This window comes from Cyprinus carpio, chromosome A19 (genome assembly GCF_018340385.1).
Source record: "Cyprinus carpio isolate SPL01 chromosome A19, ASM1834038v1, whole genome shotgun sequence".
Lineage (NCBI taxonomy): Eukaryota > Metazoa > Chordata > Actinopteri > Cypriniformes > Cyprinidae > Cyprinus > Cyprinus carpio.
In genome coordinates this window covers 11280936-11303640 of record NC_056590.1, presented here as the reverse complement: position 1 = coordinate 11303640, position 22705 = coordinate 11280936, and the positions used below count along the sequence as shown (strand labels likewise).

Here is a 22705-nt window from a genome sequence, read left to right as displayed (position 1 = left end):
ATAAAAAAAAAAAAAAAATTGAGTAACATACTTATTATGTGGACTTAAATTTGAGGCTTTAATAAACATGTATCTTATGGTACAATTAATATTTTAAGATATTAACTAATATAATTCTCGAGAGAAAAAAAGCAAATTACCAATTGGTAAAACAATTAACAATATAGCAAAGATAAAAAAGTTACACAAACTATGAAAGCATGAAATATTGATATGGTTGAGTTGAGGCAGTAAATGCATATATTAATCTTTCAGATAAATTGCAAATATTAAACCCTTCTTGTCATTCTGTTAGGCTTCACTGGTGGTCTTGGGTTCATCATGTTCATCCTCCACCTGCCCAGAGAGGTTTTTCTTAAGAGGGTCCCTGATGGACATTATTTCCTGTATCTTCAGGAAGGTGTCACAATCTGAGGGAAACTGATTCCTCTGAAAAACATTGTTGAAATCAAAACAAGCTCCTTAAAAAGGATTAGAAAAAGAATGATGACACTCACATTGAGAGAAAGACGCAGAAGACCACCTTCACCCTGGCCTTCCAGAGATGAGAGGAACACCTTGAGTGACTGCTCAGACATTTTATTTCCTGCATTATCAGAAAAGAAAAACTTACAGCTATAATGTACAAGTATGTTTTTTGAAGTTGAGTTGATTTCTAGTCACCTCCTCTTCTATTATGTCATGAATACATTATTACAGTTTTTTTTTTAAGTAGTGTATCTATTCTGGTATTTATGTTACAAGCAATGTCTGTATTTGGTATCTGAGAGGCGACTGAGGGTCTGACCCATGTCGTTTACTCATTTAGTCCAGCTTCCAGAGAGTAAATATGTATTTGTTTTGTAATAATTCATCTGAATCATTATATAAACATGTTATATTTGATAGAAAAAGAGTTATAATTTTGAACATTGTTCTTATTTTATTATGTGGTTCTAATGATAAATGCAAGAGACATTTAAAGACCAATGCACCACATGTATCCACTAACTCTTATGTATGTTAACCTATCAGAACCTGTGGAAATGGCGTCAACTGATCATCTGTATGACTATATGTACTAGTGGGTCTATATTCTGAGTTAGTTCGAGGCTGGCTCCTCTTACTCATTTTCTACAGCCTTTGGAAGTGTGGGGAACTCTGTCTTTCCTAAACTGTCTGTGAGCTGATTGAACTTGACTCCTGGTGTTCATTGAGCATATTGGTCTCTCACTACGGGGTTTAACTGTAGTTCCCCTACAATGGAGTCAATATAATATCACATATATACGCAAAAAAATAAAGTTTTGCAAAGGAAAATAAAGTTTTGCAAACAAAAATTAAAGTATTGAGGAAAATAATTTTGCTTTTTGCAAACAAAAATAAAGAATTGCAAAAAATAAATGATACCGCGCGAAAGCAATGATTTTGCAATACATATTTTCCATGGTCATATCTACAATTTTATTTGCAACACTGATTTTATTTTGCGCGTCAGTCTAGTTTGAGCTTGCGCTGCAGTTTTTCCTGTGCGCTTCATTTTTCTGCGCGTCTCGCTTTGTGGCGCTGTTTTGACGTGGGGGTGGAGTCAAGGGGCAGGGGCGTGTACAACATGCCTCCCTGGAAGTGACGTCATCGGCTCGAGACGCAGCTCACTGATCCAGGCACTGTCATGATGAGCAGATCCATGCGAGTGGATCGCTTCCTTTTATTCACCAGCATTAAAACATGCATGGTTTTGTTTTATTAACTTTATTAACAAATGTATATGTGTATTAGCAGCGTTTGCTCAAGTTAAAGAAGTTGTTACCATGCACATCTGTTGTTTATTTCTCTCGATGTGCACTCTTTTACTGGCATAAAGTTGGCTTGATGTTGGACGTTCGATATTCGCAAATCTAGGGACCGTCTCTAAAGTTACATGCGAAACTACTATACACTTCTCTAACGTCAATAGCATGCAAGGAGAATGACTAACAGTCATGAAAACAACTGTTAACTGTTCATCCAGGTGTCAACTATAATGCACACCTTTTATATTTTTTGGATAATTATTAAAATAAACTGTAAATCATATGTAAAATATTGCTACTTTTCATTACACTTTTCATTAAAATGCACTTTAGAGGATGAATTTAACAATAACCCTATAATAATAAATACTAGAATTATTAAATGAATAATTCGCTAGTTTCATTTGTAAATGAAAACACTAATTTAACAAAGAACGTTAATTAGGTAAGCAATACACGAATTAAAAGGGGAAATAAGCATAACAATAAATATAAAATATAGCCCTATTTAATATAATATTATTATCAATTATTATATACGGTTAGCCTATATGAATAAATGAATGATGCATTTATATAGCGTTTTATAATGTATTGTTGTACACCCAATTCCCTGTACGATCATGTGGGGGGTCTCTCCTCAACCACCAGCAGTGTGCAGCATCCACTTGGATATATTATATATATATAATGATAAAAATAATAAAAGCCTTATATGCACATATATTACATAAAAAGACACGATCAACGGACTGTGGGATGGATAAAAATATTTGATCAATCTCTGATAATCTCAGGTTGCTAAGGTCACGCGGGTTTGTTTATGCATTAAACTCGTGGCAAAATTTAAACCAAAAAGATTCGAGCTTCGTTTTTTTTTTATCTTACAATGACAGTCATTTATTAATTTATGCCAGGAGTTATGTAAATGAAAAACGAAGTCGAGATCGATATAAAACTTGAGTCGTAGACCTCTTTAATGATGTACGTTATAGTTTATGAAGTGAATTGCATAATTTTACATTAAAACTAGCAGTAACTCTGAACTAATGTGAACAAAGAACGCTTCTGTGCGCTGGCGTCCTCCCACAGGTTAGATCTTAAACAAACACTGTTAATACACATGCAGTTAACCAAATGAAACAATACACATTTAATGCTATAAAAGTGTGTGACTGGCATAAAGTTGGCCTGACGTTGGACGTTCGATATTCGCAAATCTAGGGACCGTCTCTAAAGTTACATGCGAAACTACTATACACTTCTCTAACGTCAATAGCATGCAAGGAGAATGACTAACAGTCATGAAAACAACTGTTAACTGTTCATCCAGGTGTCAACTATAATGCACACCTTTTATATTTTTTTGATAATTATTAAAATAAACTGTAAATCAAATGTAAAATATTGCTACTTTTCATTACCGAATGGGCTCAAATTTAAAATATGCCATATTTTGAAGCTCAATAGCATTTGAACAGAATGACTCACTTTCATAAAACATACTATAAAGTGTTCATCTAGGTGTCAACTATAATGCACACCATTCATATTTTTCATAATTATTCAAATAAACTGTAAATCATATGTAAAATATTGCTACTTTTCATCACCGAATGCACTTAAATACAAATTTAAAGCTCAATAGCATTTGAACAGAATGACTCACTTTCATAAAATATTGCTATTTTTCATTTGAGCTTATGAGCTTTAAATTAGTGTTTACGTCCATTTGGTAATGAAAAGTAGCAATATTTTACATATGATTTACAGTTTATTTTAATAATTATCAAAAAATATAAAAGGTGTGCATTATAGTTGACACCTGGATGAACAGTTAACAGTTGTTTTCATGACTGTTAGTCATTCTCCTTGCATGCTATTGACGTTAGAGAAGTGTATAGTAGTTTCGCATGTAAACTTTAGAGACGGTCCCTAGATTTGCGAATATCGAACGTCCAACGTCAAGCCACCTTTATGCCAGTAAAAGAGTGCACATCAAGAGAAATAAACAACAGATGTGCATGGTAACAACTTCTTTAACTTGAGCAAACGCTGCTAATACACATATACATTTGTTAATAAAGTTAATAAAACGAAACCATGCATGTTTTAATGCTAGTGAATAAAAGGAAGCGATCCACTCGCATGCATCTGCTCATCATGACAGTACCTGGATCAGTAAGCTGCGTCTCGAGCCGATGACGTCACTTCCAGGGAGGCATGTTGTACACGCCCCTGCCCCTTGACTCCACCCCCACGTCAAAACAGCGTCACAAAGCGAGACGCGCAGAAAAATGAAGCGCACAGGAAAAACTGCAGCGCAAGCTCAAACTAGACTGACACGCAAAATAAAATCAGTGTTGCAAATAAAATTTTAGATATGACCATGGAAAATATATATTGCAAAATCATTGCTTTCGCGCGGTATCATTTATGTTTTGCAATTCTTTATTTTTGTTTGCAAAAAAGCAAAATTATTTTCCTCAATACTTTAATTTTTGTTTGCAAAACTTTATTTTCCTTTGCAAAACTTTATTTTTTTGCGTATATATGTGATATTATATTGACTCCATACCCTACAGTTTCACACTATTGTTGAAATGAAATCACCTGAGAGATTCAGAGAAGTAAGACATGTGTTTCCCGGATGAATGACTTTCCCTCCAGCGTGCACGATTCCAGGATCCAATAGAGGAATCACTGTCTCAACCACGTCCACTCTCTGACAAACAAATGAGTCCATATTTAATGGGAAATGTGTAATTATAGCAAAAGGGGTTTCATAAACTCATGAAATTCTTAACTGGGGGGGGGGGTTAGGGGGCAACAAACAAATTAAATACTGTATATATATATATAATCTAGCATTTTCCTTCCCGTCTGTCTTTGTCTTATTCGTACCTCTTGTTCAGATACTAGCAGATTGTTGTCTTTGCCTGCTAATTTTCCAGCCTGAACACGGGGAACTTTATTATGAGTGAAAAGCAAGACAGAAAATATTTTCTCTACATGTAAATGTTTTCTCTATATGTAAAATATACTAAGTAAAATATAAAGTCCACAAACAAACAGGTGTCAAAGGAGTTCAATTACCTTTCTTGGCCACTTTTGGCTCCTCTTTTTTTGCTGCCTGACCTGCTGCTGGTTTCTCCTCTTTCTTAGGGTTGTCCTACACACATTAATGTAAAATCTTGCTACAAACATTATTAAACAACTGTAAACCATTGTATTGTATCACAAAAACAGAGACAAACTCTATTCATGTCATAAAATGTATATACAATATATAGGGAACAGCACTGCTCTACCTTCTTTTTGGTGGGGTTCTTTGTACTCTTGTTGAGGCGATCCAATGAAGAGCTGCTACGGACGGAAAGAGGTCGCTCATGTGAGTCTGCAAGACTAACCAGAGATGGCTGGAGCATTGTTGATTCTTCACCTTTAATTAACAGCTTCCTCCTCTCAACTATCTCCTCATGTGTCAGAGCAAAGGGGCCAAGAACCTAAATAAGGATATTAGAAAAAGATGCATGGAAATATACGTTTAATGTGCCAAGTTAGGCAGAGTAAGGCAGATAAAATGTAGTTGTTAATAGGAGTATATATGTATACCTCAGCCAAATGAGCTGCTCCATTATCCCCTATTTGATTGTAGGATAATGACAGACACAGCAAGGAACGGTTGAGACGCAGACCCTTTAAAAGAGGGATGGGTGATATTAAAAACTCGGTTTTGTGCTGTCTTGACATCATTAGAATCTGTCTGAATGCCTTCAGATGGACAGAGTTAAATTTTACACACCTGAGAAATGTGAATTGCACCTGCATCACCAATACTATTAAAGGCTAGGTTGAGGGACAGGAGGTTTTTGTTGGGAGAGTGTACAGTGGACAGAGCCGAACCAATCAGACGAGCTCCTTCCTCTCCTATATGATTATTACGTAGTGATAAGTCCGTCAACTTATGTTCGTTGGGTGAAAAAGAAAAACTCAATAAAAAAAGTTAGAAATAATTTGACTGATATCTTTTCCCCCCAAGGTTTCTATAGATATCACAATATATTGATATCGTGAATTCTTATGGCCACAAAAACCGTGATATGAAAAATCTAATATCGTGACAGCCCTAGCAAGTATCGTATATTTAACTAAACAAAACAGAGGTTTGGTATAAGCTGTAGACCCCGTTGTAAAACGGTGCTGATGGTTTCCTTCAGGTGGATAACTTACTCATTTTCCATAGCTGCATTCTCTGGTTTCATTCATTGTCTCATTTGCCCTTGAGTGATTGTATGTTTGTTTGTTTAGACTAGTTGTGTATTAGTGTTTAGTCAATAAAACTTTTGTGCACAAATTGCATGAGTTTCTGATTCTTTCATTGCTTGTAAATCAATGTCCCTTTAATGATTCCTGATCTTGTTCCATGTTCTAGTGCATTAGTGCTCTAGTGCATTAGTACTCTAGTGCATTAGTAAGTTATTTTCTGTGGTTAGAAAAATTACATTTCTTAGAGTTTATATAAAATTACTCTTCAATGTTCGCTGGATGAACAGATTAGTTGATGGTAATATTAATTCTGCAACAGTTACTACTGGCAGCTAATATAAATAATGGTAATTAATTGTAATTATTTATATACATTTCCCTTTTAAGCTAATTTGCTACATAAGCATCAAGTGTTGTTGGAGTAGATAGCACTGGAGGGCAATGAGATTTGCCTGAAAGCTCCTCTGGCAACGATGAACAACATCACCAGATAGCGTTCCAGGGTACCGGGAATGCCTGGAGTTCCTCTGACACCGTGGGACAAACCAGAGTTTAGTTTGTTTTTACTGTTTCTGATTTTGATCATCATAGATAATCATGACAACCATGGGCAAGGCTAAGACATTCCATGCACATGCTTTAATACACATTGTTTATTGACCCCCAAGAATATATAGGTAGGGAGGCCTATGGGGAGACCTGGGGGATGGTGATGTGTGTAGAAGCACATTGTCATGACTTTTTTATGTTTTAATATTTATAGTATTGTATGTCTTATGGATTGTCTTAAGGTTGGATAACACAATCTCTTGTCTGCACAACAAAGAAGAAAAATGTAAGTGCACAAAGTGTTCGGAAAGTCTTTTATGTTAACTGATTATGACAGAACCACTGGTTCTTTGAATGGCTTTCAATGTAATCAACCAAACTTGGGGAAGTCGTGGCCTAGTGGTTAGAGAGGTTGACTTCTAACCCTGAGGTTGTGGGTTTGAGTCTCGGGCTGGCAATACCAGGACTGAGGTGCCCTTGAGCAAGGCACCGAACCCCCAACTGCAGCATAAATGGCTGCCCACTGTGTGTTCACTGCTGTGTGTGTGTACTTTGGATGGGTTAACGAATTCTGAGTAATTCTCACCATACTTCACCATACTTCACTTCACTACACGTCACTATAACTTTCTCTTTTTTTTTTAAATGTACCTTCGGGTACTAATAAAGATACCTTGACCTTGACCTTGATGAAATAAAAAGTATTAGGAGAATGGTTCAAACTAGCAGAGACCACAATTAGAAAGTATACCAGGACAAGTAAGAATGAGTGGAGTAAAACTAGTGGAGTAAGACCAATCAGAGACCTAGCTAATCTTTGGTTAAAAAGACTGATAAGAATAAGGTATAAGCATGGATGTTGGGTCAGACAAAGACTTAGATGCGGTGACCGTCATCTCGGCTTTGTTGCTTTGTCCAATAAAGTCTTATTTTGACAACTGGAACTTTGCTTCTTGAACTTCATGGTATGTTTAAAAATTACTCACATGCTGTTTTCCGCTATGAGTAAGTGGTAACTCTGTTCAGGGAGTGGATTGCCCTCCAAAACCACTTTCCTAGCAAAACATAAATTGGTAGATGTTGTTATCAGATTTTCCAGTAGCAATTTCCATAATTTATTTTCAGAATAGATCTTTTGTCTGTGGTGTAAAGCATAAACTAGCAGGCCTATAGCCCACTAATGGATATGGTTTCATGAAAGATAATCATTTAAAGGAATACTCCACCCCAAAATGAAAATTTTGTCATTAATCACTTACGTAAAAGCTTCGTTCGTCTTTGGAACACAATTTTAGATATTTTGGATGAAAACCTCGAGGCCTGTGACTGTCCCATAGACTGCCAAGTAAATAACAGTGTCAAGGTCCATAAAATAAAAATTCATCGTCAGAATACTCCATCTGCCATCAGACGTGCAATCTGGGTCATATGAAGCGATGGGAACACTTTTTGTAAGCAAAGAAAACAAAAATAATTCCTCTGTCAGCAGTCTTCTCTGTGTCTCTCCATATCACTGTATGCTGTGTATATGCTTCTGTATCATACGCTCTTCTGTGGCTCATCCGCGCCACAAGGATGCGCTGTTTCTACGTGTATTTAGCTTTGATTTGACAGAAAACAGAGCATCCTTGTGGGCGGATGATACAGAAGACAAATACGCAGCATACGGTGATATGGAGGGACACAGAGGAGACTGTTGACAGAGGAATTGTTGAACAAAGTTGTTATTTTTGTTTTCTTCGCTTACAAAAAGTGTTCCTGCCGCTTCATATAACCCAGATTGCACGTCTGATGGCAGATGGAGTATTCTGACGATGACTTTTTATTTTATGGACCTTGACACTGTTATTTATTTGGCAGTCTATGGGACAGTCACAGGCCTCGAGGTTTTCATCCAAAGGGCCCTATCTTGCACCCAGCGCAATTGACTTTGTACACCGACGCATGTGTCATTCCTATTTTGCACTCGCGCAAAGCGCGCTTTTCCCTCCACAGAAGCATGTCGCTAAACTAGTGAATGAACTTGCGCTCCCTGGGCGGTTCAGCGCAAAAAAGGAGGCGTGTTCCGGCGCAAACAATACCTGGTGCTATTTTGCTGTTCCATTAAACAATTGCGCCACTGACCAGAAAAAACCTAGTCTAAAGTCAGTGGCGCGTTGCGCGTTGTTTCATTATGCTATTTTAAGGGCGCATGCTTGACCATAATGTATAGCGTGCACAATGCGCATACACTTTGCTCATGTAATCTACACAGATGCAACAGTTATTTTTGCAAATCATAAATTGTTACACTAAAAAAATATTAACACAAAAGATGACAGAAATCATTGTGGTGTGCCACGAAGATGTGAAAAAATAGGCATAAATCTAGCTTACAAATTATTCAGGCTAATTGTAGTAATTAAGGATCAGACCTGTTTGCCCAATAGTGGCAAGACATATATGTACATCATCAGTCTCCTCGGCTGTGAACCGCTCCTGGCGTTCACCTGGTAAATACGCCATAATAATAGCAATCCATAATGGAACTTGCGCACCTGCTTTTAAAGGGAACGTTGGATGACGCTCTGATTGGTTTATTTCACGTTACGCCCAAACCACACCTATGAATAATGAAGCTACTTCAGACCAACCCATTTTAGATTTGCGCCGGGCGCAAGAGCCATTTATCCCGCCGGGAAAATAGCAACAGCGCCGAGAACCCGCCCACAAAGTTACTTGCGCTTCGCGCTTTGACACTTGCGTTTCAGATCGTTAAAATAGGGCCCAAAATATCTAAAATTGTGTCCCATAGACGAATGGAGCTTTTACGGGTTTGGAATGATATGGGGGTAAGTGATTAATGACAAAATTTTCATTTTGGGGTGGAGTATCCCTTTAAGCCTTAAATAACATTCTGGGATTTAATTTATGTGAAATTAATGAATTAAAAGTTTATAACACACTTAGTCTTAAGAACACTGGCAAGAAATAATGACAAGTCATTTTAGCCTTTGACTGTTCTTACCTGAGATTTGAGCACAAAGACACTGTGTTTCTCATGGAGGTGAAAGTGTAATCCGTCAGGCCCACACGCCACATGCTGCAATGAATCACCATTAATGGGAAATTTACATATCATACTGTTTATTTGTAACTTGGACACTCATAAGCACACATACAAAACACACACTCAAAGTCTTACTGTAAGCACTGTAAGTTACTGAGGGATGGCAATATCCTGCTCAACACCTGAAGCACCACCTCATCCATCCTCCAGCCTATCAACAAATAACAACAATTCAGCTTAAATTTAGCATATGATCAAATTGAACAACTTCAAAATGAAAATAAATCATTGCATACATCAGTCGCAACACTTACTAAACAAGCTGACACTCTCACTTCTGAAAATAGAAGAATTAATGAAACTCTATTTGAAATACATGCTAGGAGTATGCGAGATAATTTGATCTTCACTGGGACTCCTGAAAATCCTCCTTCCAATGAACCAGAACCACTAATCAGAAATTTTATGATCTCGAAGCTTAACCTTGACAAAGAAACTGTTGATTTGATCTCCTTCCATCGGTGCATAGGGTCTGCAAATTTACCAGCAAAAGCACTCGCCCCATAGTTGCCAAACTGGAGCACTTTAACCACAGAGATCATAAAAAGAAAAGTAAAAGAGCTTAAAGGATCAAACTTTGGGATTAATGATCAATTCCCAAGAGAAATCAATGAGCGCCGAATGATACTTTATCCAATACTGAAACAACAAAGACTGAATAGTAAACGCGCATATTTAAGTGTGGATAAACTATTTATAGACAGACAACTTTATTGTGATCCTTCGATAACTTCATGGCTCTATTAAGATTGTAGCTTCATTTTTAATGTGTGAGCAAAAATATTGCCTTGTTTAAAGGGTAACACTTATAAAAAAGAAAAAAAGGGAAAAAAGTGGGGAGGGGGGATTCAAAGCTATATATTGCCTCTGCTTATTGTTGTGGTTGGTGGTTTATAATTTTTTTTTGTTTGTTTGTTTTTTTGGTATTTGTAAACATTTTGCCGTTTTGCTTAAAGGTGCCATAGAATGTAAAAATCACTTTTATAAGGTGTTTGAACACAGTTGTGTGGCCCCAGTGTTTGAAAACAACCAGCCTATAATGGTAAAAATCCACCCACTCATTGTTTTATAATCCCAATAAATCATAAACAGTCTCTCCACACTAGCAGTTTCTGATTTCTCACTACTATGACATCATACTCGGAAAAGTCCCACACATTTGTGATGCTCTCTGCCCTATTAGCATATACACAGGCCTGAGTGAGAAGCAGGAGTCCATCATTACTGTTTCTTGCTGTAGCTGCTAGAGATACAATGTCAGCGCCAAAGAGCCATTAAAAGGCCCCGATATACTTCAAACAAAATCGAAGAACGAACTGATATGATGTCATTTCAAACAAAATCAGGCCGAAACGAAGTTCGTTTTGAGTTTGTTTCGGCAGTTTGAAACAGCTGACCAAAGCGAACTTTCTGGGGGAGTTAGTTTTGGCTCCTAAACACCGTTGAGCTTCCATTGGTCCATGGCGGTTACACAATCGGTGGATGTGTTCTGAAACTTCACCTTCTTTGATGTGCAATTTTTTTTTCCTGGTTCGTTTCTCATTTAACAGAGGTCAAGCAAGAGAACAATATCTCCGGCCTATTCACTAGCAACATTAATACACTGGAGTGTCGAATAGCTGAGCTGGCAGAAATATATCCGCACCTGTACAATCATTAATCGCTTGCGGACAGACTTTAAAGATTCAGAGAAAGCATTTAATTCCTAGAAAGAAATTGCAACGAAGCTTGGTGTTGACAACCTGGAGTTATGCAAAAAGTTTTCCAAATGCATGAAAAGAATGAAAGGGAAGAGTAAAGATATAAGGTAGCAAGTACCAAATACATGTGTTTCAAATAAATGTTACACCATACTGCTAGCTGCTGTTGTTCTTTCATTAAGCAAATTTAAAGGGTATACAATAAATGAAATGCCAAATGAACATACAATAATAAACCTTTGTTTTTATCAAAAGTAAATCATGGCACCACATAAAATATAAAAATGTGTAACAATTTATCCAGTTTAATAAAATAAATGAACACTAATAAAATAAAGTAACAAACTGACTCCAATATTTTTTTTTCCCACATCATCAAGTTTTCAGACTATGACATTCACACTTCCCATAAAGGACTGATTATGGAAATTGAATGGTTCTTTTGTATTGCAAACATGATACTTGACTCTGAACTGCTGCTAATCATTATTCTTTTGCCTATAATATCCTGACATTGGTGCCCGTCTTACACCTAGATTGCCTACACTTCATCATTTCATTGTTGTTGTGTTTAGGACACGGCCTTTTCGAACTTCTTTTTGCCCCCAAACGAAGATTGAAAACGAACTTAGTTTGAAGTATTTCGGGGCCTGTCTGCAACACTCCACCAATCTGGGCTTTATGGCGGTGTGGCCAAACTCAGTCCTCTCCTCAGTGAAGACACATGAAAACACATTTAGAATTTGCAAAAAAAAACAACTAAAGGACCCCCAGACTGTGAGAAACAAGATTCTCTGGTCTGATGAACCTCAATTCCAAACATCATGTTTGAAGGAAACCAGGCACTGCTCATCACCTGCAGAGTACCATCCCAGAAGTAAAGTGTGATGGTAGCAGCCTCATGCTGTGGGGCTGTTTTTCAGAGGCAGGGACTGAGGTACTCATCAGAGTAGAAGAAACACTCAGTGCACCAAAATATTGAGATATTGAGATAGTCTTAATGAAAACCCAGTTCAGAGCATTCAGAACCTCAGACTGGGCAGAAGGTTCACTTTCCAACAGGACAATGATGCTAAGCTCACAGCAAGAGTTGCTTATAGACAACTCTGTGAATGTCCTTGAGTGGCCCAGCCAGAGCCTGTGATTGAAATGTGTAACCCCCCCCCCCCCCAATCCAACCTGACAGAGCTTGAGAGGTGAAGAGATGAGGAGAAGGATGGCAGATAATTGCCAAATCAGAATCAGAATCAGAATGATCTTTATTCCCAGGTGTGTTTACACATACAAGGAATTTGTTTTCGTGACAGAAGCTCCACAGTACAACAGAGTGACAGCGACAGAACAAAAACACAGATAATAAAAAAAAATAGACCAAGTAAGTAAGGAATAACAATATACAAATTGACAATTGTATGTGCAGGTATATTACAATAGACAGTTTTATATGTACAGGTATATTATGTGCAAATTTGAAGTGTTTGACTTAGTATGTGTGTTAGATAAATAAGTGTATAAGTGTATAAATAGTGTTGTGTTTTCCACAGTTATTGTCAAGTGTTTATGAGATGGATTGCCTGAGGGAAGAAACTGTTCCTGTGTCTGGCTGTTCTGGTGCTCAGAGCTCTGTAGCGTCGACCAGATGGCAACAGTTCAAAGAGGAAGTTGCTAACCCTTTTGCTCACTCTGAATGAGTACAGTTCTAGAATAGAATTGATGGTTGCACCAATGATTCACTCAGCAGCCTGGACTACCCTCTGTAGTCTTCTGAGGTCGGATTTAGAAGCTAAGCTGAACCAGACAGTTATAGAAGTGCAGAGGATGGATTTAATGATGGTGGAGTAGAACTGTTTCAACAGCTCCTGTGGCAGGTTGAACTTCCTCAGCTGGCGAAGGAAGTACAACCTCTGCTGGGCCTTTTTCACAATGGAGTCAATGTGAGTGTCCCACTTTAGGTCCTTTGAGAATGTGGTGCCCAGGAACCTGAATGACTCCACTGCAGTCACAGTGCTGTTCATGATGGTGAGTGGGGGGAGAGCAGGGAAAACATCTCCAATGTTTTGAGTGTGTTGAGCTCCAGGTTGCTGAGACTGCACCAGACAGCCAGCTCTTTAACCTCCTGTCTGTAAGCAGACTCGTCACCATCCTGGATGAGGCCGATGAGTGTGGTGTCGTCTGCAAACTTCAGGAGCTTGACAGAGGGGTTTTTAGATGTGCAGTCGTTGGTGTACAGGGAGAAGAGCAGTGGGGAGAGAACGCAGCCCTGAGGAGCTCCAGTGCTGATCGTACAGGTGCTGGATGTGTATTTTCCCAGCCTCACTAGCTGCTGCCTGTCTGTCAGGAAGCTGTTGATCCACTGACAGACGGAGGTGGGCACGGAAAGCAGAGTTAGTTTGGGCAGGAGGAGGTTTGGGACGATAGTGTTAAAGGCGAGCTGAAGTCCACAAACAGGATCCTCACGTAAGTCCCTGGTCTGTCTAGATGTTGCAGTACATAATGCAGTCCCATGTTTACTGCATCATCCACAGACCTGTTTGCTCTGTAGGCAAACTGAAGAGGATCCAGTAAGGGTACAGTAATGTCCTTCAGGTGGGCCAGCACCAGTTTTTCAAATGACTTCATGACCACAGACGTTAGAGCCACAGGTCTGTAGTCATTTAGTCCTGTAATCTTGGATTTCTTTGGGATGGGGATGATGGTGGAGCGTTTGAAGCATGAAGGGAATTCGCACAGCTCCAGTGATCTATTGAATATCTGTGTGAAGATGGGGGCCAGCTGGTCAGCACAGGATTTCAGACAGGCTGGAGTAACACTGTCCGGACCTGGTGCTTTTTTCCTTTTCTGCTTCTGGAATGCTGATGCTGATGAGCAAAGTTTGTCGCATCAAAAAAAAAAAAATGACTTGAGGCTGTAAAGGTGCTTCAGCAAAATATTTAGCTAAGGGTATGAATACTTATGCAATGTACTTATTTCAGTTTTTTAATTTTAATAAATTTACAAAGTTATGAATATTCTGTTATGGCTTTGTCAATATGATGTATGGAGTGTAAGTGGGAAAAAAAGTCATTTAAAGCAGGTTAACAAAAGGCAGCAACATAACAAAACATGAAAAAAATGAAGGGGTTTAAATACTTTCGCAAGGCACTGTATGTTAACAAAAAACCTCTTTATTACTCCAAATGGAGCTAATGCGGCATAACTCATCTTAATCATTTATTTTCTGATAGTAAGTTTATCTCTTTAAAACAACTAACATCTAATTATGCTATTCTTAAAGGAGAATCTATTCATTATTTACATATAAAGGTAATTAGGAATAAAATAAATATTAATTTCAGTACGCTTCAACCCTCTGTATCTGTTACTCAGATCAGAATAGTTCCACCTTCAAAAAGAATGTTATCTAAATTACATAAATTATTACTTAGTACAGTTACGTTGATGCTTGAAAAATGGGACTCTGATATATCTCATTCCTAGGATTTTAAAGTGTGGACACAAATTTTTAAAAACATGTTCTCTTTTATTAATAATTCGAATTTACAACTGATTCAATTTAAGATTTTGCACAGAGTACATATTACACAATACAGGAAACATAAAATGGGTTTTATTAATTCACCCATCTGTGTCCAATGTAATCTCAGTACTGCAGATAATTACCTCCACTCCTTATAATATTGTAGTCTTGTGCAGAATTTTTGGTTGGGGGTTATAGAGAAATTCAGACATTTTGATATTTAACATTTCTTAGGAGTGTGAACAGCCACACCTTATTGTTTTCGGAGAAGCACCAGCCTTACCAGATATTTTGACTTCCTTTACACTGCCGTGGTCTTCGTTCTCCAGCTGTATCCGGAGGCAAGGCTTAGAAGACCATGTTGTCATTTGATTTTCTAAGGATGTATGAAATTGATTGTCTTCTTCAGTCTGGGTTAGGGTTTTTATTAGGAAAAAATTAAGAGTTTTTAATAAAAGAGACGAATAAATGTTATTAAGCATAAACCATAAGGCAATATAAAAATATAACCCTTTAGTAAAGTAGACATTATAATGTATGTCTTATATACAACAGTATTTACCTATAACTCTTCTGTTTGTAGATGATGACTGCTTTATCTTCACAGAAGGGATGTCTTTCACACTCATGAGTTTACACAGTTTTGTGAAGTCCTGCTCCAGGTTTCCTGAACACTGGTAATCATCTCATGTGAGCGATACAAAAACACACTGACATTCAGTCGACTGACTTTATGTGCTTTAGGGACTATCACACAGCATTTCAACTCAAACAAACAGCCTATCTTTGGACATGGCATATATTGTGGTCATTTAAAGATGACATGAAGCCAAAATCTAGTCCGTGGATCTGTCTTTACAGTCACATACCTGCGGTTTTAGGTGGTTCTTCGCCAGTCACAGAATCCACCTTGTCCGCTTTCTCCTTTAAGTATTTTTCAACTCGTTTTTTCATCTTTTAAGCGGAAAATTACCAACAGTTGGTTTAGCCTAAAACAAAACTACATAATTAATATAAATTATTAATAATTAACATAAATGTATAGTGAAGTAACCTTTTTCAGCTTGTTGTCAGCTCAGGTTGCGTTCCGTTGCTATGCCAACAGCTCGCGCTGGCGTCACCTGGCGGATGACGCCAAACAGAAAAATGACCATCTTGCCTGTCACTCAAAAACCGATACAACAAAAACAATGTCAAATAACTAATACAACTTACTAGAATTCATACAGTAATAAACTACTGAGACAGCAGGGTGGTGTAAAAAAAGATTTTCAGCTCCATTTTTTAAATTGTTACCCCTGTCACACATAATAATAATCAAAATAAAGACATTTCGCATATCATTCATATATTAACTGCAGGAACTATTTTTCTGGAGGTGAAATTTGACTTGGCTTTAACACAAATTAGAGTAATGATTTAATGTTTTCATTATTACCTACAGGTTCTGACCAAAAAAAAAAAAAAAAAAAAAAAAAAAAAAATATATATATATATATATATATATATATATATATATATATATATATATAAATATATATTCTGTCAGGACACAGTAATACTCTTAAATTTTCGTAACATACTATAATCTTTATGAAGAATGAGTCAAAATATTTGATAAAATTAGGAGACATGAAGAGGCACATACCATTTTTTTTTTTTGATCATCTCAATTTCAAAGCAAAAAATGTTGCCTTTTTCAAAACAAATGGCCGATAAATGTTCCAAGAATTAGGAACTGCATTAAAGTCAATATATGTGAAACCATCAGTTATGTGTGGCATTATTTAGAGAGCATTAAACAATGTATTTATTTACTATATGTTTTTATTATATGTGTTTGGTAGTTCAAATGATGGTACACAATGTCAATGTGCTACGCAATAGTTAAAATTCACTTTATTTGAAGATGTAATGACTGTCCATACAGTTAAAATACGATTTGTCTGAATACCTGGAGTAATAACGGTTATGACCTGGTAAAGAACCGTATCACAGATTCTCTGCTAAATGTATGAGCAACAGGCAAGTATATTCACAATAATGTAGTGCTTTTTATTAAAAAACAAACAAACAAACAAAACAAATAGAATATAAAACAAAAAAGTAAAAACCAACAGCATTTTTCATGACTTTATAATTACAAACTTTGAACCAGAGTGGAAGAAGTTTCGACAAACTGTACACAACATCACAAAATGCCTGCCAGTCTGTCCATATACAATGCTTGCATCTTATTCTGTGATTGTCTAAAAAGAACTAAACAAATCACACAAAAAACACACAAATACAAGAAATACAAGCATTATATTTATGACCGCTATCACAAAAAACAGAACAAAAAAAAAAAAAAATAATAAAAAAAAAAAAAAAAAAAAAAAAAATTCAAAAAATATTTTTAAAATTAAAAAGGAGTTTAAGAACATGATATCGGGTTGACAGCTTCTTTTTTCTGCCAAAATATCATTTTACATTTTTATGTTGGTTTGTTTTTTTAGTGTTCAACACTTTGCAGCAAAAAACGAGGAACATTATATATTTTTCTCCTCGGAAAGTAATAATAATAATTATAATAATGTTAATATTAATTATTACAGTGACGGGTGCCGGTTGCGGGGTCACTGCGATGTCCCCTTCGACAAATCCATCAGACGATCCTCCCTCTCACAAATTCACGTTTCTGGGTAACAAACTTTCAGATGGTTTGTCGCTTGCGCAGGAAATTTGTAGCGATTATTAATCATAATATCTGCCGTTTTCATCTCGTAATGTTACATGTGACAGTTCTGTCAATACAAATCCCAAAATAATCATAAGAATCGTAATAATAATAATAATAATAACAATAATAATACATATAGGGCTGAATCCTGTACAATACAATACACAAAATCCATTATCAAGATCACATTTTCCCGTCTGTTTATATACATAGCTTGGCACTATACAATTGTCAGTTTTCATCCTCTTGTCACTAAACAATCATCCTTTTGTTTTTCATAATTCATTGTGTCGGTCCATCTAAGTTTGAAAAAATGCAGATCGGTCCACTTACGATACATTCAGTTTGAAAAGTAGCAAAATTATCTGTCATAGCTGATTCCTAGCATTAAGTCTCCGGATAACAGTGAAGGGAAATAAAAATCAATCCTCCACGCCCGGTCAATCACTGCTACGGAACTCTCAAGGCAAAAATCTCATCATGATTTTCTGATGGGTCGAATCGCTTTATAGCTCGGTCTTTTCATTCTTTCAGGCAAGACAAGACGTCAGTGCAATTCTCCATGGCAACCTGAAAAGGCCATAGTATTGTAAAAACAAGAAAAGTGCAAAAGAAAACAAAAACACTCTCATCTAAAATCTGGACCCGACCAATTGTAAAAATCCCACCCAGTGCTCTGCTGCTGCAAGCCACTCACAAAAAAAGGCGGAGAGATTTAACTGTTTATTATCTGACATCACATGATACAATAAGTTCTTGTGAATTCGTGAATTTAACTGTTTATCAACTGCTGTCAAGCCCCTCTCCTCTCCACTCTTTCGTATTCTTTCTCTCGCATATTGATTCATTAGAATGGCCTGAAAGAAGAAAACACACACACACACACACACACACACACACACACCACACACAAACAAACACCGTAAAGAATCTCACACACTACCATAAACAAAAAACGCTCAAGATAACGGCATTCTAAGGCGTTATATAAAGCCAGCGCACCTCCACTGCTAGATTTTGTATTTTTAAGCTGGTGAATTAAATACTTTTAAAAAAGGGGCGGGGCTGGCAGCCATTCTAACCAATCACAATGGCCACAATAACAGAAGCGAAACATTCCAGCCCAGTCCCGAAGTCCCGAGCTCACAAATATGGATACCCCTCGCCGTGCTCCATTCCTAATGTATAACAAAAAACAAACAGAAAAAGAAGGTAACATACTTATGTTTTGCTTTATCATACAGCATTGATCAATACTGCGTGAGTGTTAGTGTGTCTTATCCAAACATCTCCGGGAGCGAATGATGTCCTTGTTGTTGTTAAAAGTGCAGTTAGCCAACGTTCTTTCTCAGGTCTCTACTTTCTCTCTTTTTCTCAGCCTATGGGCAGTGAGTGTGCGCTACACTGCACCTCCTATGATGCCTCTATTTCTTTTTGTTTTTTTTGCCTGATTTTCTTTCTTGGTTGTACTTGTCCTTTCCATTGTCGACCATAAGGTGGCGCCGGACTCCCATTTTTCCATTTGCAGCTAAAACGAAGGCCAAATATAGTACCTCTTAGTCATAGGACACGTTTGACCAGTGAAGTCATAGTTCATCTGCAATAACTCGGTTAGAATTTCAAAGCGTCGCTATTTTTCTTCAGTTTAAACTTTCCTATGTCTGACACTTGTACTTTCTAAATGCATCAAGGTTGACGACTTGCAGCAAATTCCATGTCCTTAGTGCACGAAGCTTGGGCTGGTCTCTCTTGTAGCTCCTTTAGAAAAAGAAGCTGCAAGATATAAATATGAACGTGTCGCCTTTCACCGCTGCTTTCCCCCTTGTTGCCGGGTGTAGTCCACCTCTGCTCCTCATTATTCTCTTGCTGCTCTGCAGGCGTGCTCAGCAGAGTGTTGTCAGCATTACTTCCTGCAAATAAATTCGCTCAATCCAAGTGTCCGTCTGCGGAGGCGGCGACCAGAGCCTTCCTCGAGAAGATACGTCACATCTATCGCTGTAAGGGAGACATAAAGACATTGGGTTTTCATAGAACTAGAGGTTACATTAGATTTGTAGTAGTGTGGGGCTACAAGAGCAGATTATGAATACACATGGTGGCTTTTTTTTATGTATATAAAATAAGTTCTAAGAATCAGTTCTTTATGAACAGTTTTTTTTTATCAAAACAAAACTGGTTAAATATTAAAATATTAATTAATAATATTATAAACATTCTTAATTACATTAATAATATTTCCCATCTAAACTGAAAAATTAAAATATGAATATATATCAAATAAAATATGAATAACAAATGATTGATCATAGTAACATTTATGGGTGGATCTAACAAAGAAATGTCCAGAGCAAATTTTAACCTAAAACAAAAACATGTATTTTGTAGTATACTATAATATTCTTATATTAAACTTTAAAACACAAAATAATAATACTTTTAATATTGATAATTAATTTTAATATAAGTAATATCATAATGAATATTAAAGTAATGTAATATAATTTATATATATATATATATATATATATATATATATATATATATATATATATATATATATATGAATAATAAAACTGTAAATTACGAATAAAACAAATTATTGACCACATAAACATTTATGGGTAACAGAAAGAAATGTCCAGTTCATATTTTTACCCTTACAAAAATCAGAATTACAATTTTTTATAAATTCTGAAATAATTTAATACAGTTTGCATTAAATATTTCAGTGAATTCAATGAATTTCAATATTTCAGTAAATCATTTGAGAAACTAAATCCTTTTCAAAGAAATCTAATTTCAAAAGCCCATTCACTATTTGTGCTTGGAGCAACAGAGAAGAAATATAATGTATGTTATTGAATGCCCAAAATAAAGGCAACAATAAAGAGGCTTTCACATTCTTTAATTTAAAGAACTTAATTAGGTTGGAAGGAATGTAATTTTACTAAAGCCTTTTGGTTAAATAAATGTTTTTTTCTCTTACCATTCTTGCTGGGCGCCCGGTGCAGCAGGTCGAGCAGAATCTTGTTCAGTCGCTCTCTCTGTGCTTCCCTTCTTCCCAGGATTGATGGATGAAGAGGTAAAGAGGAGAGTGAGGATAAGCATGGGGCGTCCAGCGCATCTCGCCCTCCTCCTCCTCCTCTCTCCCGGGAGCCCTCATCCGTCTCTCTCCTCTCTTCACCCTCCTCTTCTTCCTCAATGTCTTCTTCCTCCCCACCTGTCCTCCTTTCCTGTGATGTGGATAGCTGGGATACAGGGGCGCTGGAGTCCTCCTGAGTGGTCTCCATCTCTCCCTCTGCTCCTCTCCCTCCATCCTCGTCCCCATCTCTCGAGAAGCCAGCAGACAGCTGATCACATGACACGCTGGGGGAGGGCTCTTCATCGCACGCTGATGCACCTTTGGGCCGCTCACTCTTCCAGGCAGAGCGGCCGCCATTCCTCTTGTAGTTATCCGGCACATAGTGAGGCTGTAGTCAGAGATAACATTTAAAAAAAGGAAGTGGAAACAACTAGCGTACTTACTTAATCAACTACTTTACATTCAAACAGTCATGAGTTAAGTAGTTATGCGTCATCAACAATGAAAAAAGCAGACTTAATTTAATAAGATTTACAGACAGTCGATAAAGCCACTTCCCATCCCATCTAAAACTGTCAAAATATGAATACAATTAAAAATTATGGGCTATAATTTTTGGGTGACTCCCAAAAAAGGAACGTCCAATTAAAATTTCAACCTTAAAAAGAAAATAAATAAACATAAATTTTACACTCACTCACACACACATACACACACACACACACACAGACACTGACACACACACACACACACACACACACACACACACACACACACACACACACACACAGTAATTAGAATAGTAATATTAAAACACAAAGAAACATAACTATTAATATCAATAAATATGAATGAATAATTTCGCATTTAAATCTGGAAAAATATGAATAAAATAAATTATTGCCTGAATCTCAGAAAGAAATGTATAGGTCAAAAAAAAAAAAAACATCTGTAATATAACATACCATAACAAACAAAAGAGTTAATATGAATAATAATTATTAATATTAATAGCATCATTTCCCCAAGTAATACTGAAAAATATGAATACAAAATATATATTATTGTCAATAATTTGATGCTGGTGAATCTCAGAAAAGAAACGTCAAGGTCAAATTTCACCCTCCAAGAACACATTTTGTGATATAATGTAACATAGTTTATATTAAATATTAAAATGTGCACCATTAAAAGACCAAACATTTATTTTGTGACAATATAGCCATATTAAATAATAAAATAAGTAATATTACACAAAATAACACAATTATTAATATTGTCATGAAAAAAATCTCAATGGCTCTTCTTATTTTTTTCACTTCTTTATCAGTTTTGTGAGATTCACAGCTTATTCAATTACTCACTGAGAAGTCCCTCTTCGGCGTCAGTCTTTTGGGGAAGTGGTTGAACGCATAGGGCTTGGTGCACACTGGGTACCGGTTGCGGTGGATCTTGTAGAACAGGTGTGCCGATTTATCCAGCCGGTAGTCGCAGATGTAAACATCCGGTTCCTTTACCCCTTTTGGACGACCTGAATCCATTAGCAAGAGCAGCAGGCATTAGTATGCAAAGTGTATGGGGTTTTCAGCAAGTAACGTCTGGTTCAGTACATTTCTTGAATCTCACTGTTGATTTGTTTATGTAAAACTGTTGTATGTGTGAACGTCTCACCCTTGCAGTAAGTATACAGGTCCAACACACAGCACGTTCCCACCACCGCCTCCAGTGGTATGATCTCATAGAGAGGCACTCGGAACAACTCATTATGATAGAAGCGACGGGAAGGAGAGTGGTGCGTCTCATGGGGACGGAAGTAGTGATGACCGAAGGCAAACCTCTCTCCTCTAAAGAGAGAAAAAGAGAGCCAAGATCAAATCTAAGGTACGTGCTTCTGTTGATTAATAGAACAAGCAATGACGACGACGATTTAGTCAAGCAAGACATATTCTTTTCAAACAATCCTACCTCTACAACCAGAAGCTACT

General features: G+C 36.9%; 2 protein-coding genes across 10 annotated transcripts in view; both read right to left on the bottom strand.

Annotated features, from left to right (window-relative positions):
* Positions 1–39: 39 nt before the first annotated feature.
* Positions 40–16036, bottom strand: LOC109111946 (leucine-rich repeat-containing protein 71-like). 7 transcript variants are annotated; one of them, XM_042776406.1, is made up of 15 exons: positions 15971–16036; positions 15786–15905; positions 15479–15601; positions 15200–15292; positions 9775–9850; positions 9598–9672; positions 7577–7645; positions 5578–5737; positions 5388–5471; positions 5084–5278; positions 4869–4944; positions 4677–4750; positions 4386–4497; positions 498–586; positions 40–429 (listed from the first exon to the last, which is right to left on the bottom strand). In XM_042776406.1, the coding sequence occupies exons 2-15, from the start codon at positions 15868–15870 to the stop codon at positions 292–294; spliced, it is 1449 nt and encodes a 482-aa protein (XP_042632340.1). In that variant the 5' UTR covers positions 15871–15905; positions 15971–16036; the 3' UTR covers positions 40–291. The 7 variants fall into 7 exon arrangements, with proteins under 7 accessions (XP_042632340.1, XP_042632343.1, XP_042632342.1 ...); XM_042776409.1 differs by having other exon boundaries at positions 4677–4741; XM_042776408.1 differs by having other exon boundaries at positions 15786–15916; positions 15971–16033.
* A 2815-nt stretch (positions 16037–18851) lies between these two features.
* The window catches only part of LOC109112394 (histone-lysine N-methyltransferase ASH1L-like), a 30880-nt gene continuing 27026 nt past the window's right edge, over positions 18852–22705 (bottom strand). For all 3 annotated transcript variants that reach the window (XM_042776373.1, XM_042776375.1, XM_042776374.1), the window contains 4 exons: positions 22392–22564; positions 22085–22251; positions 20625–21108; positions 18852–19633 (listed from right to left, as the gene is read on the bottom strand). In XM_042776373.1, coding sequence (XP_042632307.1) covers positions 19542–19633; positions 20625–21108; positions 22085–22251; positions 22392–22564 — 916 coding nt within the window. In that variant the 3' untranslated portion in view covers positions 18852–19541. The remainder of the gene's footprint in view (positions 19634–20624; positions 21109–22084; positions 22252–22391; positions 22565–22705) is intronic.

Bases quoted from the DNA above. Each gene is read 5' to 3' on its own strand.
- LOC109111946 (XM_042776406.1), bottom strand. From the start codon at position 15,870: ATGAAAAAACGAGTTGAAAAATACTTAAAGGAGAAAGCGGACAAGGTG. The intron at 9,851-15,199 runs GTAAGGCTGGTG...ATTTGTTGATAG, and splicing joins AAAGGAAGTCAAAATATCTG to GCTGGAGGATGGATGAGGTG. The intron at 587-4,385 runs GTGATTTCATTT...CTGATAATGCAG, and splicing joins TACTTCTCTGAATCTCTCAG to GAAATAAAATGTCTGAGCAG.